The sequence below is a fragment of the Euleptes europaea genome, chromosome 11 (genome assembly GCF_029931775.1).
Source record: "Euleptes europaea isolate rEulEur1 chromosome 11, rEulEur1.hap1, whole genome shotgun sequence".
In the NCBI taxonomy this organism is placed as follows: domain Eukaryota; kingdom Metazoa; phylum Chordata; class Lepidosauria; order Squamata; family Sphaerodactylidae; genus Euleptes; species Euleptes europaea.
In genome coordinates this window covers 55835613-55852058 of record NC_079322.1, presented here as the reverse complement: position 1 = coordinate 55852058, position 16446 = coordinate 55835613, and the positions used below count along the sequence as shown (strand labels likewise).

Below are 16446 nucleotides of genomic sequence, written 5' to 3'. Positions count from 1 at the left end.
GTGCTTCAGTGGAGGATTGCCTGCTGAAAGCAAGCAAATGGCAACCCTACGTTGGCGCCAGGCTTTGAGAAGCCCTGAGGCCCAATCCACTCTGCCAACTAGAAAGAGGCAGAAGCTGTTCCTTCTTGCCCCTATCCAGAGGCAAATCTACTGTGAAACTAATGAAGCTTAAGCTTCAGGGCCCCCAATCCTGGAGGGCCCCCAAAGCAACTTTTTTTTAATGAGTGAATTTCTCTACAAAATCGATGGAGTTTTTTAGTGACAGAATCATAAGCCAATGGGTTGAAGTACTTAATATTGACTTTAGAACATGCTCACATGGCCTCAAAATGTGGTCAAATTTCAAAATTTTCTTGGGGGCTTGCAGTGCTCGAACCCCCAGCTATAAGAGCTCACTGAGCTCACCAGAATCTATTCATAGCCTACATTTTGGCAGCTGGATCCTCAAATCCTTCGTTGGTGCACGGCTTAATAATTCTATAGCTCAGCCCTTAGACTAGAGCCAATCAGAACCATAAAAAGACATCTGAATTCTCAATTCAGGCTGCATTCATCTCGCTAGTGCATTTTAACACCAAAAGATAAGATTTTCACCTCTTTATCCCTCTGATGACCCCTTCCCTATTATTATTATTTATTAGTTAAATTTGTAGCCCACCCTCATTCCCGGTCAAAGCCGGGCTCAGGGTGGGTGTCATGATCCTAGGCCTCAAGTCCAGCCTACAGGCCCTAGGGAGGCCTACATTAAAGTAGTTACCAGGCCTACATCTCCCAGGTACCCTCTAAGCCTTGTGATTGGTGGAAGAGGATTTGGAGGGAAGGCTAGAGCCAATCAGGGGTAAGGTAGTGGTGCCTGGGGAGAAGGAATAAAATGCCTTGCCTGAAAAGGGAGGGGGTTCACCCCTAGGGAGCAGGGCTGGGGAGAGGCTGCTGCAGATGGAGGGATCCCTCCTCCAGGAAGAGGTGAGTTAGCCTGAGGCCCAGTGCCAGGAGAGGGCTAGGGACAGTAAAGATAGATGTGTTAGGGTTTTCGTTTGATTGCCTGCCTTTACTGGTTTTCTCGTCCTATTGTGGCTTGGGTTATCATTATTATTAGACCTTTTTAATAAACTGTTTGTTACTCTGTCCTGGGTCCTCATGCCTCATTTGGTCACCTAGAAATGGTCACCTGTTGGGAGAAGGGGCAGCCAGGGGAAGGCAGGGTGCTCTGGGCCTTCTTGAGTTAGGCTCACACCAGAGTGGTGGCAGCTTGAGTTAGGCTCACACCAGAGTGGTGGCATTCCTCTCTCTTACCTGACAGCAGGAAACAACAATCATGATAAAATCATATATATCTAAAATTCATAAGTAATCAATAAAATTCATAAAACCATTCAATACAGTTAGCAAGATGGTACTCATATAATTACAGGGCTATTGGAGGCCCGGACAAGCAGCCAAATCCTCATATCAGAAGCCCCGAGAGAGAGGAGAGGGAGGCCAGTAACGATGACAACTTGTGGTTGCCCTCAATTGTAGGCCTGGTGGAATAGCTCTGTTTCACAGGCCCTGCAGAACGTCTGAAGGTCCCATAGGGCTAGGGTTGCCAGGTCCCTCTTTGCTATCGGCGGGAGGTTTTGGGGTGGGGTTTGGGGAGGGGAGGGACTTCCATGCCATAGAGTCCAATTGAGTCCATTTTTTCCAGGTGAACTGATCTCTATCGGCTGGAGATCAGTTGTAATAGCAGGAGATCTTCTGCTATTACCTGGAGGTTGGCATCCCTACATAGGGCCCTGATGTTACTTGGAAGAACATTCCATCAGGATGGGGCCAGGGCCTTGTTGGATGTTGCCCTATTATTGCTGGTTGCGAAAGGGCCCCATAACAGTTCAAGCTTCAGGGCCCCAAAAATGTAGATCCGCCACTGCCCCTATCACTGCTCACTCTTTTCCAAGTGAGATAGCAGTGACAGCACAGAAAACATACAGCAGTCCAAAAAGATCCAGGAGTTGACAGTAGGACCACTTCATGGCCCTGATTTTTAGAATGGATAGCCTGTTAAGTGTAGACAGCTACCCCCTATTATCCAGCCACACTGTTTTCTAGCTACTTTGGCCATTGAAAAAAATAATGGCTTCATTTAGGGAATTGTCATGAGATCAAAATGTAGATACTGCTGTTAGTGTTCAAGGACACACTGGAATAAAGGGGGGGTCACTGTAACTCTTTTGTATGGGAAAAATTAATTTTGGGCACAGTGTTCAAGAATTCCATCTGTTTATTACAACAGGACACAGTTTATATTGCATCAGACTAAATGGCAGCATGTTCATTTTGTTCCATATTCAACACAAGGTCCTTTGTATCACTAGTTCCAGGAGCTGCATCACTATTGAAATAGAGAGAGTTCTCAAAGTTGTCATCTGGCAGCGCCCTCTGACTCCTCTTCTTATAGAAGTAGTAAACTGCAAGAGCAGCTCCGGATAGGATGAGGATCACTACTATAACCACCACAGTAGCCTTGCTGTGGGATGGTTTAGGAATCTCTTCCGTCTTTCTTGGTTCTGTAAATTAATTTACAGTAGTTACAATAGTACAAGACTGATGTAAATAGCAGTCAGTTAGGTATTGGAAATATCAGGGTTCTCCCAATTTCATTCTTCTCGCTAATGAAACTTTGTCCTCTAAGCATCAAAGGGGTTAACTATGCCTAAATAATGACATGACTGCAGGCCCAATTAGGGTGCAATAAAATTATTTCTAATCAAAAGCAGCCTCTCTTTGGGTAAACATGTATTTCAACATAACAATTACACATCTGAGTAAAAATACACAGAGTTGAGTCGTAGCATCATCGATCATAGAGTTGGAAGGGGCCATACAGGCCATCTAGTCCAAACCCCTGCTTAATGCAGGATCAGCCTAGAGCATCCCTGACAAGTTTTTCTCTGCTTAAAGACTGCCCGTGAGGGGGAGCTCACCACCTTCCTAGGTAGCTGATTCCACTGTTGAACAACTCTTACTGTAAAAATTGTTTTCCTAATATCCAGCCATTACTTTTCCTCCTGCAATTTAAACCCATTATTGCATGTCCTATCCTCTGCTGCCAATAGGAACAGCTTCCTGCCCTCCTCTGTGACAGCCCTTCAAATGCTTAAAGAGAGCAATCATGTCCCCCCTCAACCTCCTCTTTTCCAGACTAAACATTCCCAACTCCCTCAGCCTTTCCTCATAAGGCTTGATCTCCAGGATAGACTCGTAGAATTGTAGAATAAGCCTTCTTCTAGTGCAAGGAGTCTTCCGACAGCAGAAGATACTGCTTCAACCAGAACAAGCATTCTTGTTCCAAAGAAGACTCCACTGTTAGTGGAAAGACAATTTTGGATATAAGCCAGAGTCTGTAGTTTAAAATGGTGGGGCTGAAGACTTTGAACAATTCAAAACACCATGTGCTATTTAAGCATTTAGTAAAATTTAAGAACGTTTGAGAACCCACATAAAATTCTTATGAATTCCAAAATCAGCAGACTAAAATACTGACAAATAATCATACAATTTCCCCTTAAATACCTCCAAGGAGGGCAAATCCACAACATACAGTGAGGGGGAAAAGTATTTGATCCCCTGCTAAATTTGCCCGTTTGCCCTCTGACGAAGAAATGACCAGTCCATAATTTTAATGGTAGGTTTATTGTAGCTGTGAGAGACAGAATAACAACAGGAAAACCCCCAGAAACCCAGAAGACAAAAGTCAGAGATTGACTTGCATTATAATGAGTGAAATAAGTATTTGATCCCCTATCAACCAGCCAGGTTAGGGTTAGGGTTCTGCTGTTGACAGAAGCAACCAATCCATCAGATTCCAAACTAGCCACTATGACCAAGACCAAAGAGCTGTCCAAGGATGTCAGGGACAAGATTGTAGACATGCACAAGGCTGGACTGGGCTACAAGACTATTGCCAAGCAGCTTGGTGAGAAGGTGACAACCCTAACCCTAACTGTCAACTTCCCTCGGTCTGGGGCTCCATACAAGATCTCATCTCGTGGAGTTGCAATGATCATGAGAACGGTGATGAAGCAGCCCAGAACTACACGGGGGGAACTTGTCAATGATCTCAGGGCAGCTGGGACCATAGTTACCATGAAAACAGTTAGTAACACACTATGCCGTGAAGGACTGAGATCTTGCAGAGCCCGCAGAACCCTTGCTCAAGATAGCACATGTACAGGCCTGTCTGCAGTTTGCCAATGCACATCTGAATGACCCAGAGGAGTACTGGGTGAATGTGTTGTGGTCAGATGAGACCAAAATCGAGCTCTTTGGCATCAACTCAACTCGCCGTGTTTGGAGGAGGAGGAATGCTGCCTACGACCCCAAGAACACCATCCCCACCGTCAAACATGGAGGGGGACATATTATGCTTTGGGGGTGTTTTTCTGCTAAGGGGACAGGACACCTTCACCGCATCGAAGGGACGATGGATGGGACCATGTATCGTCAAATCTTGGGTGAGCACCTCCTTCCCCCAGCCAGGGTATTGAAAATGGGTCGAGGATGGGTATTCCAGCATGACAATGACCCAAAACACACGGCCAAGGCAACAAAGGAGTGGCTCAAGATGAAGCACATTAAGGTCCTGGAGTGGCCTAGCCAGTCTCCAGACCTTAATCCAATCGAAAATCTGTGGAGGGAGCTGAAGGTTCGAGTAGCTACACATCAGCCTCGAAATCTTACTGACTTGGAGAGGATCTGCAAAGAGGAGTGGGACAAAATACCTCCTGAGATGTGTGCAAACCTGGTGGCCACCTACAAGAAACGTCTGATCTCTGTAATTGCCAACAAGGGTTTTGCCACCAAGTACTAAGTCATCTTTTGCAAAGGGATCAAATACTTATTTCACTCATTATAATGCACATCAATCTCTGACTTTTGTCTTCTGGGTTTCTGGGGTTTTTCCTGTTGTTATTCTGTCTCTCACAGCTACAATAAACCTACCATTAAAATTATGGACTGGTCATTTCTTCGTCAGAGGGCAAATGGGCAAAATCAGCAGGGGATCAAATACTTTTTTCCCTCACTGTACCTGGGCAACTGATTTCACCACTGAACTGCCCTTATTGTCAAAATGTTTAACAATAAGCTATTGTTTATCAATGCTACAGGCACTGCTTCTATTGTTGGGGAGTTAAACCCCTAGTGGTTCCCCCTTCCCCAGAGTTTTCTGCAAACCTGGAGCTTTTCTCAGCCTTGTAGAAACGTCTGTGGCCACATTGAGAATTAGATATATTGATGATGCTAAGCTGAGCTGTTAATGCTAAATTTTAATCAATATCTTTTAATTTTTTATTATCTTTATTTTGTAAGCTGCCTCAGGCAGGTTTCTGGAGAGGTGACATAAAATTTCCTAAATAAATAAAACAAAGCAGCACAGACCAACACAGTACCAAATTATCATCTAAAAGGATATTCTAACCACCAAGTAGAAGTGAATGAAAAGAGGATGAAGCAAGACTGATCTATTTGGCATGAAATAGATATGACATTTAGTGAGGGCTACCAACCTAGGAGCCCCGTGGCACAGAGTGGTAAGCTGCAGTACCGCAGTCAAAAGCTCTGCTCACGACCTGAGTTCGATCCTGACAGGAGTCAGTTTCAGGTAGCCAGCTCAAGGTTGACTCAGCCTTCCATCCTTCCGAGGTCGGTGAAATGAGTACCCAGCTTGCTGGGGGTAAAGGGAAGATGACTGGGGAAGGTACTGGCAAACCACCCCATAAACATAGTCTGCCTAGTAAATGTCAGGATGTGACATCACCCCATGGGTCAGTAATGACCCAGTGCTTGCACAGGGGATTATCTTTACCTACCGCAAGGTGCTCTCTAACAATTACAGCTGTTCCCCAGACCACAGAGACCGGTTCTCCTGGAAGAAATGGCAGCTTTGGAGGTCATACTCTATGGCATCACCTCCCTGTACAGCTCCCTCCCTTCCCCAAACTTTGCCCTTCTGAGGCACCGTCCCTAAATCTGCAGCAATTTCCCACATCAGACTTGGCAACCTTCCATTTAGTCTAAAAAGATACTCAAAAGACGTCTTGATTATTCTTGGTTTTTCATATGTGCCTTACTTGGTTAGAAAAATCTTACCTTTATTTTCTGGAAGCTTCATAGCAATAGTAGGCACAGCTTCTATAACTGCAACAATAGAAGACAAACATTTATTTAACATGTGTTCCAAAATGTGTTACTGTATAATACTTTTATATTGTACCAGATCAGATGGTGCCCGTCTGGATCTTTAGATCCCAAAATGCTATAAGCTATCCAGGCAACATCCCAATACACAGCCAGTGTGGTGTTGTAGTTAAGCATGTCAGACTAGCAGCTGGAAGACCCAGGTTCGAATCCCCACTCATGCCATGCAAGCTTGCTGGGTGACCTTAGGCCAGTCAGACTCTCTCAGCCTAACCTACCTCCCTGGATTGTTGTGAGAATAAAATGAAATAAATAAAATAAATAAGAAAAAGACAGGTGGTACCTTCTCCCTCCTTGCTGCGCCTTTTCATTTCTCTCCCTCTTTAATCCTTTCCTCTCTGAGATCCACATTGCCCACTGTGGATAAATATTGTGCAGAAGCTGGGACAAACATCCATGGGCTCTTTAGTCCTGCTGCATGTTGACCAACACCTACTATTAAACTGATTGCATGCATGTACAGTGAAGGGGAAAAGTATTTGATCCCCTGCTAAATTTGCCCATTTGCCCTCTGACGAAGAAATGACCAGTCCATAATTTTAATGGTAGGTTTATTGTAGCTGTGAGAGACAGAATAACAACAGGAAAACCTCCAGAAACCCAGAAGACAAAAGTCAGAGATTGATGTGAGTGAAATAAGTATTTGATCCCCTATCAACCAGCCGGGTTAGGGTAAGGGTTAGGGTTCTGCTGTTAACAGAAGCAATCAATCCATCAGATTCCAAACTAGCCACCATGACCAAGACCAAAGAGCTGTCCAAGGATGTCAGGGACAAGATTGTAGACCTGCACAAGGCTGGACTGGGCTACAAGACTATTGCCAAGCAGCTTGGTGAGAAGGTGACAACCCTAACCTTAACCCTAACTGTCAACTTCCCTCGTTCTGGGGCTCCATGCAAGATCTCATCTCGTGGAGTTGCAATGATCATGAGAATGGTGATGAAGCAGCCCAGAACTACACGGGGGGAACTTGTCAATGATCTCAGGGCAGCTGGGACCATAGTCACCATGAAAACAGTTGGTAACACACTACGCCGTGAAGGACTGAGATCTTGCAGAGCCCGCAAGGTCCCCTTGCTCAAGACAGCACATGTACAGGCCCGTCTGCAGTTTGCCAATGCACATCTGAATGACTCAGAGGAGAACTGGGTGAAAGTGTTGTGGTCAGATGAGACCAAAATCGAGCTCTTTGGCATCAACTCAACTCGCCGTGTTTGGAGGAGGAGGAATGCTGCCTACGACTCCAAGAACACCATCCCCATCATCAAACATGGAGGGGGACATATTATGCTTTGGGGGTGTTTTTCTGCTAAAGGGACAGGACACCTTCACCGCATCGAAGGGACGATGGACGGGACCATGTATCGTCAAATCTTGGGTGAGCACCTCCTTCCCTCAGCCAGGGCATTGAAAATGGGTCGAGGTTGGGTATTCCAGCATGACAATGACCCAAAACACATGGCCAAGGCAACAAAGGAGTGGCTCAAGAAGAAGCACATTAAGGTCCTGGAGCGGTCTAGTCAGTCTCCAGACCTTAATCCCATCAAAAGGTTGAGTAGCTACACATCAGCCTCGAAATCTTACTGACTTGGAGAGGATCTGCAAAGAGGAGTGGGACAAAATACCTCCTCAGATGTGTGCAAACCTGGTGGCCACCTACAAGAAACGTCTGACCTCTGTAATTGCCAACAAGGGTTTTGCCACCAAGTACTAAGTCATCTTTTGCAAAGGGATCAAATACTTATTTCACTCATTATAATGCACATCAATCTCTGACTTTTGTCTTCTGGGTTTCTGGAGGTTTTCCTGTTGTTATTTTGTCTCTCATAGCTACAATAAACCTACCATTAAAATTATGGACTGATCATTTCTTCGTCAGAGGGCAAACAGGCAAATTCAGCAGGGGATCAAATACTTTTTTCCTTCACTGTACCTTGGTTTTTCTCAATAAACCTTTCCTGTTCATACTGCAGAATTCCTATTTCTGTCATCATTCCAACTTTGCATTGGAGCCATGTTCCATTGTAAAAAAAAAAGAGAGAGAGAGAGATCCTTTAAATAGTTTGTGGTGGACCATATCCAGTTTTTGGACATATTCATTTCTAGTCAGAGATTAAACTTAAATCAGCTGTTGCTACAGCAGGTAGTAAGAGATGGTGGAGGAGGCCTTTCTCTCCTAGGCTTGGTTATTTTATGCAACTCTCTTGTTCTCGTTTTCCATTAAATTCAATAATTCTTTGAAAGACCCTAATTGTGGTGGCGTTTTTGAATGCTCATCTGCGCACCTCCCTTTTTAAAACGCTAGTAAGCATGGATATTGCAACAGAGTAAATGACTCACAGAAATTGTGTGTGTGGGTATAGTGCCATCAAGTCACTTCCAATTTATGGCGACCCTATGAATTAATAAGACCTGGATAGCCCAGGCTAGGTGGATCTCATCAGATCTCCGAAGCTAAGCAGGGTCAACCCTGGCAAATATTAGGAAGGGAGACCTCTAAGGAATACCAGGAGCGTGACACAGAGGCAGGCAATGGTAAACCCCCTCTGAACATCTGTTGCCTTGAAACCCCTATAGGGTTATCATAAGTTAAAAAAATTAATTAATGACCTCCAAAATGTCCTATCATTATCAGCCTTGCTCAGGTCTTGCAGACTGAGGGCTGTGGCTTGCTTGATAGAGTGAATCCATCCCATTTTCTGCTGCCTTTAACTTTTCCTAGCATTATGCTCTTTTCCAGTGACTTTTGTCTTCTCATAGTGTGACCAAAGAAGGATAGCCTCTGTTTAATCATTTTAGCTTCCAGGGAGAGTTCAGGCTGGATTTTATGTAGAACCCATTGATTTCTCTTTTTGGCGATCCATGGTATCCATAAAACTCTCCTCGTTACCACATTTCAAAGGAATCAACTTTCTTCCTGTCAGCTTCTTCATTGTCCAACTTTCACACCCATACATGGTAACAGGGAATACTATAGCATGAATAATCTTGAACTTGGTTGCCAGTGACACATCCTTACACTTCGTGGTCTTTTCTAGCTCATTCATGGCTGCTCTTCCCAGACTCAATCTTCTTCTGGATTGCAGTCTCCTTTTTGGTTGATGAGGGTGCCAAGGAATAGAAAATCTTGGACAATTTCAATTTCTTCATCACCAACCTTAAAGCTGTTTAATTCCCCAGTAGGCATCCTGCTTTGGTACTTTCTGCTTTAACCTTCATCAATAGCCATTTCAAGCCTTCACCAGTTTCTGCCAGTAATGTGGTGTCATCTGCGTATCTCAAATTATTAATGTTCCTTCCACCAATTTTCACTCCACCTTCCTCTAAATTAGTACACATAATTAAGTATTAATGATATCACTTACCTTTTGGTTTTTTACAAATATATCCTGCATAGGATGTGCAATAAGCATTGTTCCAGGTGCCTGATGAGGAATACATTTCCACACAGTCCTCCTCTGTTTGAGGTGAAGGCTCTCCTACATTCCAGTTGACAAAATCCACCACACTGTTGTCCAGCCATAACCAATTGCCTAATATTAAATTAGAAAACATACTGAGAAAGTGAGTAAAACTCCTGATAATTTCTGGCTTGTAGTAAGCAGGCCCGTGAACGTACTAGCCACTTACCTCGCAAGTTACACGCGTCCAGTACGCAAATATCCAAAACGCCTTTAAATTCCTGTTCCCACCACGCCTCCTTTCTCCGCTGCATTTGATAATCCCGACCGGCATGCTCCCACACATGCCCAGTCGGCGCTCCAAGCAAGGACGGCGATTGGTCGGCGTTACTAAGGAGGCGGGGGGAGTGCAGGGATTGGCTGGCAGCAGGAAGTGGATTTAATACTCATTGCATGTTCCCATTTTAAGGCTCCGGAGGTGGAAGACGTTTTATTTTTTTAATTCGACGAATAAGCGAATGCGCTTAATGTGGAGGAATTGTGTTCTGGAGACATCCTCAGAATCCTTCGGGTGATGAAGTGGGAACATGCAAGGAAAGCCCGCAGAAATCGGAGCTGCAAATTGTAAGTGCAGACATGGCCCAGGACTGGTCAATGATTAATTTTCTCAACCTTTAACTGCAGAACTCTTATTTGATCTCTTGGAGCCATGTATTTAACCTCACATTCATTTTCATTATAGGTGAAACTGTTGTGACGTAGCGAAGGCTTCAAGACCATACGGTACAGTTTAAATCTTCATTTGTATTTGTCAATATTTAGACTGTTTGTTTAAAACAAATATTTGTTGTTTAGGCAAGAAAATACTAAAATATTTTTAAAATTGTACCATTCACATTCCTGAACATTCCTGTCCAAAACGTTCGTGTTTTACTTTCAAGTTCTTCGGTGTTTTCTGCTATAAAACGCGCTTCCGCTGCATCAGCTACTGAAACTAGAGCAGAATCTGCAAAGTATCAGCGAGAAAACAAATGAAGATTAACTTGGGCTGTTAAACCAAAAGCACTGATCTCCTTTAGAATGGATACAATCCTATTTCGTTTTACCTGAACTCATATAATTAGTTCAAGCATTGTATGTCTGGATGGGATGTTTATGGGTTTTCACACAGGGCCACTATATTGCATTTTTAGTTTTCATTGTATTATTGATGGAGTTATACACATTTAAGAATATATTTGTTCCCTATTTCTAACCTGTTGCCCCTGAATGGAGATATATGTTCTGTCACTATTAACAGGCATGGCTCCCTTGCCCAGTTCTGCTTCCTTTTCTTTATCAACCTCACCTCACCCCACTCCATCCTATTCTCCAATGAAACTGACACAGGTTTTTTGTTTTGTTTTTAAAAAAGCCCTATAAATAGGATTGCCAACTTTCAGGTACTGGAAGAGATCCAAACAGCACTCCAAGGTAATGTTAACAAAGGATAAATTTATAAGAGTGCAGGTAAGTGCAAGAAGTGAACATATATACAAGAATTAAAGGGAAACACAATCAAAGTTTTTCTATACAATTAGCATAAATGGTCCAGCAAGATATGCAATATAACTAAGGAAATTGTCCATTGGATCACATAAAAACAATATAGCTGTCCATAATAGACTTTCCTGTGCTTCTCGGTAGCTGAACACAAGATGTCAAAAACAAGGACCACAGCGAGGAGGTGCCAGAAGAGGTGCCCGGACGTGTCGTCTAGATCATGCACACGTTTCGCACATGGCTTCATCAGCTACACGTATTAAAGAAGTTCATGACAATCATATCAAATTCAACGAGGGACCAAACGGATTTCTATCTAGGCTGGAGATCTCCTGCTATTACAACTGATTTCCAGCCGATAGAGATTAGTTCACCTGGAGAAAATGGCCGCTTTGGCAATTGGACTCTATGGCGTTGAAGTCTCTCCCCTCCCCAGACTCCACCCTCCTCAGGTTCCACCCCAAAAACCTCCCACCGGTGACAAAGAGGGACCTGGCAACCCTACTTATAAATCACTTTGGCAAATCTCTTTCTCTCTTTTTAACAGGTGCACAACACTGGCGCACATAACGATAGTTAAAATTAAAAAAGAAAGTGCTGAAGTACAGAGGGAAATCTGGTGAAATTCTGCTCATTGTGGCTCCAAACCAACTGCATATATGGATGTTTAATTTTAGCCTAGTCTCTGTCTCTCTGTCTCTGTCTCTCTCTGGTTCAAGAGTGCATAATTCTCTAAGCGCAGATATAAGGTCGCCAAGACCACGTATGCACACATACACACACAGAGTGAAGAAAATGAGTGTGCAGCCTTATTTATTACCTGAAAGTAGTGGGTTAGATACAGAGTAAATTATCCACTAATGGAAGGGGTGGTGTAACTTCCAGCAATTCCCTCTTCTTGCTGCAGGCCCTTGATTTACCTCTCATGCTGTTCTTGAGGATCTCCCGTCTCCAAGGAATAGCATTTTGGAAAGATCAGTGGGCTGCAGTGGGAGGGGGGATGCCGGAATGTTCTGTTCCACTGACAGAATGCCTTAAAGGAGCAGAAAAATTAGTCTGAATCCAACCCGCTGTGCTGTTCTTTCTTGTCTTCATAGCGGCCCCAAGGGAAATCCAAAAAGCCAAAAATATCATCTATATAATACCTTTATGAAACATGAGGTAATGACTACCTAAGCCCAGGTCCAGGAGTACCCTATGGAAAGCTTAACCTCATCTAAATCAGGTAGATCAACACCAGCCAAACATTCTGCCTTCCCAACCAGCATCACGTCCATCTTGTCTGGATTAAGCTTTAGTTTGTTGAATCTCAGCAACTTGACCACAACCTCAAGAAACTGGCCCAGGATCTTCACAGCAGCTTCTGTAGGCTTGGAAAAGGAGATGTGACAACGCAATCTAAATCTCCTGATGATCTCTGATGATGGTTTCATGTAGAGATTAAAGAGCACTGGGAATAAAATAAACCTTCTGGGTATCCCCACACATCATGCCCCACTTAGCTGACTCTGCCAATGACTGCTCCATGTATTGTGTAGAGTTTTAAGTATAACCTATTTTGGAAACCATTTGGGCTAAAAATTGGAATATAAACCCCAAAAATATAATTATAAGACATATACTTAGTTGCATTTTTCATCAAATGAATGGTGCTACTTGCCTAATTTTAAACAGTCTAACGATGCTCTGGCCCAAGGCTTTCTAGATGAGGATTCAAAGTAGTAGCAGTGGCCACGGAAAGGAATCCAGGATTTATCCCCTGATTCTGGACACTTTCCTGGAAGTTGAGGAGGTTCCGTAGGTGCCTTCACTGGAAAAACAGAAGTTCCGTGGAAACCATTAACAAGCCTGACAATGCTGTCTAAACATTCATGCAACCATAGCTAAGGTCAAACTATTGGCTTGTATACTAGGAACTGCACTAGAAAGATTTTGAAGCCTTCCGCTAGCCAGGAGACTTGTTCTAACTTAAGTCCTTCTTCTGTTGGAAAAAGAGCCACAAGCTAGAAGAAGGCTCCTAGGCTGGAGGAAGACTTCCAAGTTTTCCAAGTGAAGGAGACAGGCAAACACGTGTAAATCAAATGTTCTCTTAGCATATCCATAGTAGAGAATGGACACTGATCCAGCAACTCAGGATGTTGTGACACCATGTGTCACTCCACAAGATTTGTTTCACAATAGCTTAGGTAAAACTGAACCCTCAGGTTCCCAGAGTCAAACACAGCTACTGAACACGCAGGTTACCAAAAACAGACTCAATTCCTTTCTTCAGAACAGAGATTCCCTTACCTCCACCCACTCCCTTTCTCTGAGCTTCTCTCACAGATTAACTCTTTGTTCATCACACCATGAGTCACCAGTATCAGAATCAGCTAAAAGTGTATCTCAATTTACACTCCACAAAGGATAGCACCCTTATTTTATGGATAGCTTAAATTATATTCTGAAAAGATAAATGGTCTTGTATACTGAGTAATGAGTAAGGATAGAAGAAACACTAAATATCATTCTTCCAGAGAGATGCCTCAGGTGACACCCAGAAAAGCTGAAGCAATTTGTACCTCATCATGAATGTGTCCCTAGTTAAGAGTCAAATTAGATGTGACTAGGATGCTTTCCATACCCATTTTTGTTCCTAGATATGGAACACATAATTAGCTGGTCTTATTTCTGAAGCGACACTAATTAATTAATTAATTCCTTTCTTTACTTATTATTTACTATATTTTAAACCTTCCTTTCTCAGTAAGAACACTCTTTTGAATGAAGAATTTCTCTGCATTATGCTGGTATAGCATCATGGCCAAGAGAATGAAGACTGCCAATTCAAACTTCAGCTATAAACTCACTACTTAGTGTCTGTAAACAAGCTACTCTCTCAGCCTCATATGCCATAGGGGGATAATAATGTTATATTTTTGAGGAACATCATGGAGGAGAGATCCATCAGTGGCTACTAGCCATGATGACTGAAGGAAACCTCCATATTTAGAGGCAGTAAACCTTTGAAACTCAGTGGTAGGAGGCAACATCAGGGGAAGCCTTGACCTCTATGCTCTGTTGGCTCTCCAGGCAAGTGGCTTTTCATTGTGTGGGATGGGATGCTAGAGTAGATGGACCACTGGTCTCATCCAGCAGGAGGGTTTCTTACATAACAAAGTAAAGTTTATGGGATCATGTATATGAAACATTTTGAATAATGAAAGCACCATAGAGAGCATTTTTTAGAAAGTGGTATTTCTATGAATACTCTAATTTTATAGATACCAATAAACCATCACTGGGTTGTGCCTAACTACCATTCTTCTGGCAGAAATGAGAATTTCCCCATTTCCCCCTTCTCTTAGCATTGGGAGACTAATCATGAGTAGTTTGGCCCTAGAACAAATGAAAATCAGCCTCTCTCCCATTCCCTCCATTATAGGCAAAAAAACCCCTCATCTGGAAGCTGTCCAGAAAGGGGGGAAACTGGTCATGCCTGTAGAGAACTGGGCAACAGGCAACTCTAGCGTCTTGTAATATTCTCAAAACATTGTTGTGTGTTTTTTTTTTAAGAATTATTGGTTTTGTTTGATATTTTGCCTGGTGCAGAATTTTGTGAAAGATGAAAGCAACTACTGTTCATTACAAAAGGATTTGAGCAGTTACCTCGTTAGATGTTTCTTCTGCCCAAATGACATACAGTTCAATGTAACATGAAAAATACCTTGCATTACTTACCATCAGATAATTTACACAGTGAGATATGGTTTTCATTACATGATGCTGTCTTCCACATTCCATCAAGGTCCAAATACACACAGCTTAATTTCTGTTTCGGTTCTCCTGCGGCCCATTTAGTGTACTTCATTTTGAACTTATCAATCCATGTATATTGTCCATTGGTCTAAAAAATAGCATATGATGGGTAAGAGGCCATAGTGATTAATTCATTACCATAAGAGGATTGGAAAGATGAGCTTTTGATTTATTGCCAGGGTTTATACCTCACCCTTCGGCTTAAAAATTCCTTAAGAGAGGCTTACAATAAGTTTGAAAAATAACATTTACATAAAATAAAGTGAATTAAAATATACATCAGCTAAATAATAAAATCAAACAAGATGTTAACAAGACACACCAGTGCTCAGCCCAACTTAACTAAAAACCTTAAACTACAGCAACATATAGCAAATATATAACTTGCCTGCAAATATATTACCTGCCTGGCACAAAAAGTCAACTTTATGGGATAATTTATCCCCCCTCTGGACAGCCAATCAATAAGGGAAAAAACTGGTTCTTGAGGGAGAGGGTATTCCAGAGCCTGGGGACCATGGAAGAGGAAGCTCTACTCCACGTGTCCATCAGTCCCACTTTCTGCAGAATTGGCATGCAGAGATGGCCCGTCCCAAGAAGATCTTAAGGTACAGGCAGGTTCATACGGATGCAGGACCAGGCCATCAGATGCCCTGGTCCAAGGCCATTAAAGGCTTTAAAGGCCCAGAAAATAAACTAGGAACCAATGTAGCTGTTGCACTATGAGGAGGAAATGATTCTGGCAGTGAGTCTCAGCCAGTATCTTGACTGCTGCCTTCTGTACTAGCTGTGGTTTCTGGATAATTTTGAAAGGCAGCACCTTGTAGAGCGGGTTACATTAGCCTACCTTTTATACTACCAGGCTATGGGTGACCAAGACTCTTATGTCTATTAGTCAGGGCCTTTCAGAGGTCAAGAGAGGAGGAGGAGGAGAACAATTCTAGCAGAAATACCAATTTTAGAGGAGTAACTTGATGGAGGATACGGCCGTTTCAAATTCTTATGGGTAGAATTCTTCATCAGTCTTAATGATAACTACCCTTCATGAGAACTAACATGCATCCAGCATTTTGAAATTTAATCTTTAAGATGTGCAATATTAGAGGAATCTATATGAAGGACTGATGAAGAATTCTACCCATAAGAATTTGAAACGGCCGTATCCTCCATCAAGTTACTCCTCTAAAATTGGTATTTCTGCTAGAATTGCACACTTACCTGCATGGGACTTATAGAAGAATGCAGCACCTTGCCAAAGACCTTGCATTTTTGTGAATTTTGTTAGTGTCTGTGTCACCATCCATGTGGATTTGTTTGGTTGTGCTTGTTATTTTTGTATGCTTGTACATAACACTGTATGTTTATATGTATAGTTGTATTTAGACACCATAGGATAAACATTGGTTGCACTTAACAGTAATTGTTATTGTACATTTTTGTCGCCCCTGTACTGATTTCCTAACCTACAGGT

General features: G+C 42.8%; 1 protein-coding gene across 1 annotated transcript in view; it reads right to left on the bottom strand.

The window, feature by feature from the left end:
* Positions 1 to 2239: 2239 nt before the first annotated feature.
* Positions 2240 to 16446, bottom strand: part of MRC1 (mannose receptor C-type 1) — a 74622-nt gene continuing 60415 nt past the window's right edge. Inside the window, exons 26-31 of the mRNA XM_056857099.1 lie at positions 14898 to 15063; positions 12838 to 12987; positions 10525 to 10641; positions 9600 to 9767; positions 6127 to 6174; positions 2240 to 2543 (exon numbers count right to left, since the gene is read on the bottom strand). Of these exons, the coding sequence (XP_056713077.1) occupies positions 2293 to 2543; positions 6127 to 6174; positions 9600 to 9767; positions 10525 to 10641; positions 12838 to 12987; positions 14898 to 15063 (900 nt within the window). The 3' untranslated portion in view covers positions 2240 to 2292. The remainder of the gene's footprint in view (positions 2544 to 6126; positions 6175 to 9599; positions 9768 to 10524; positions 10642 to 12837; positions 12988 to 14897; positions 15064 to 16446) is intronic.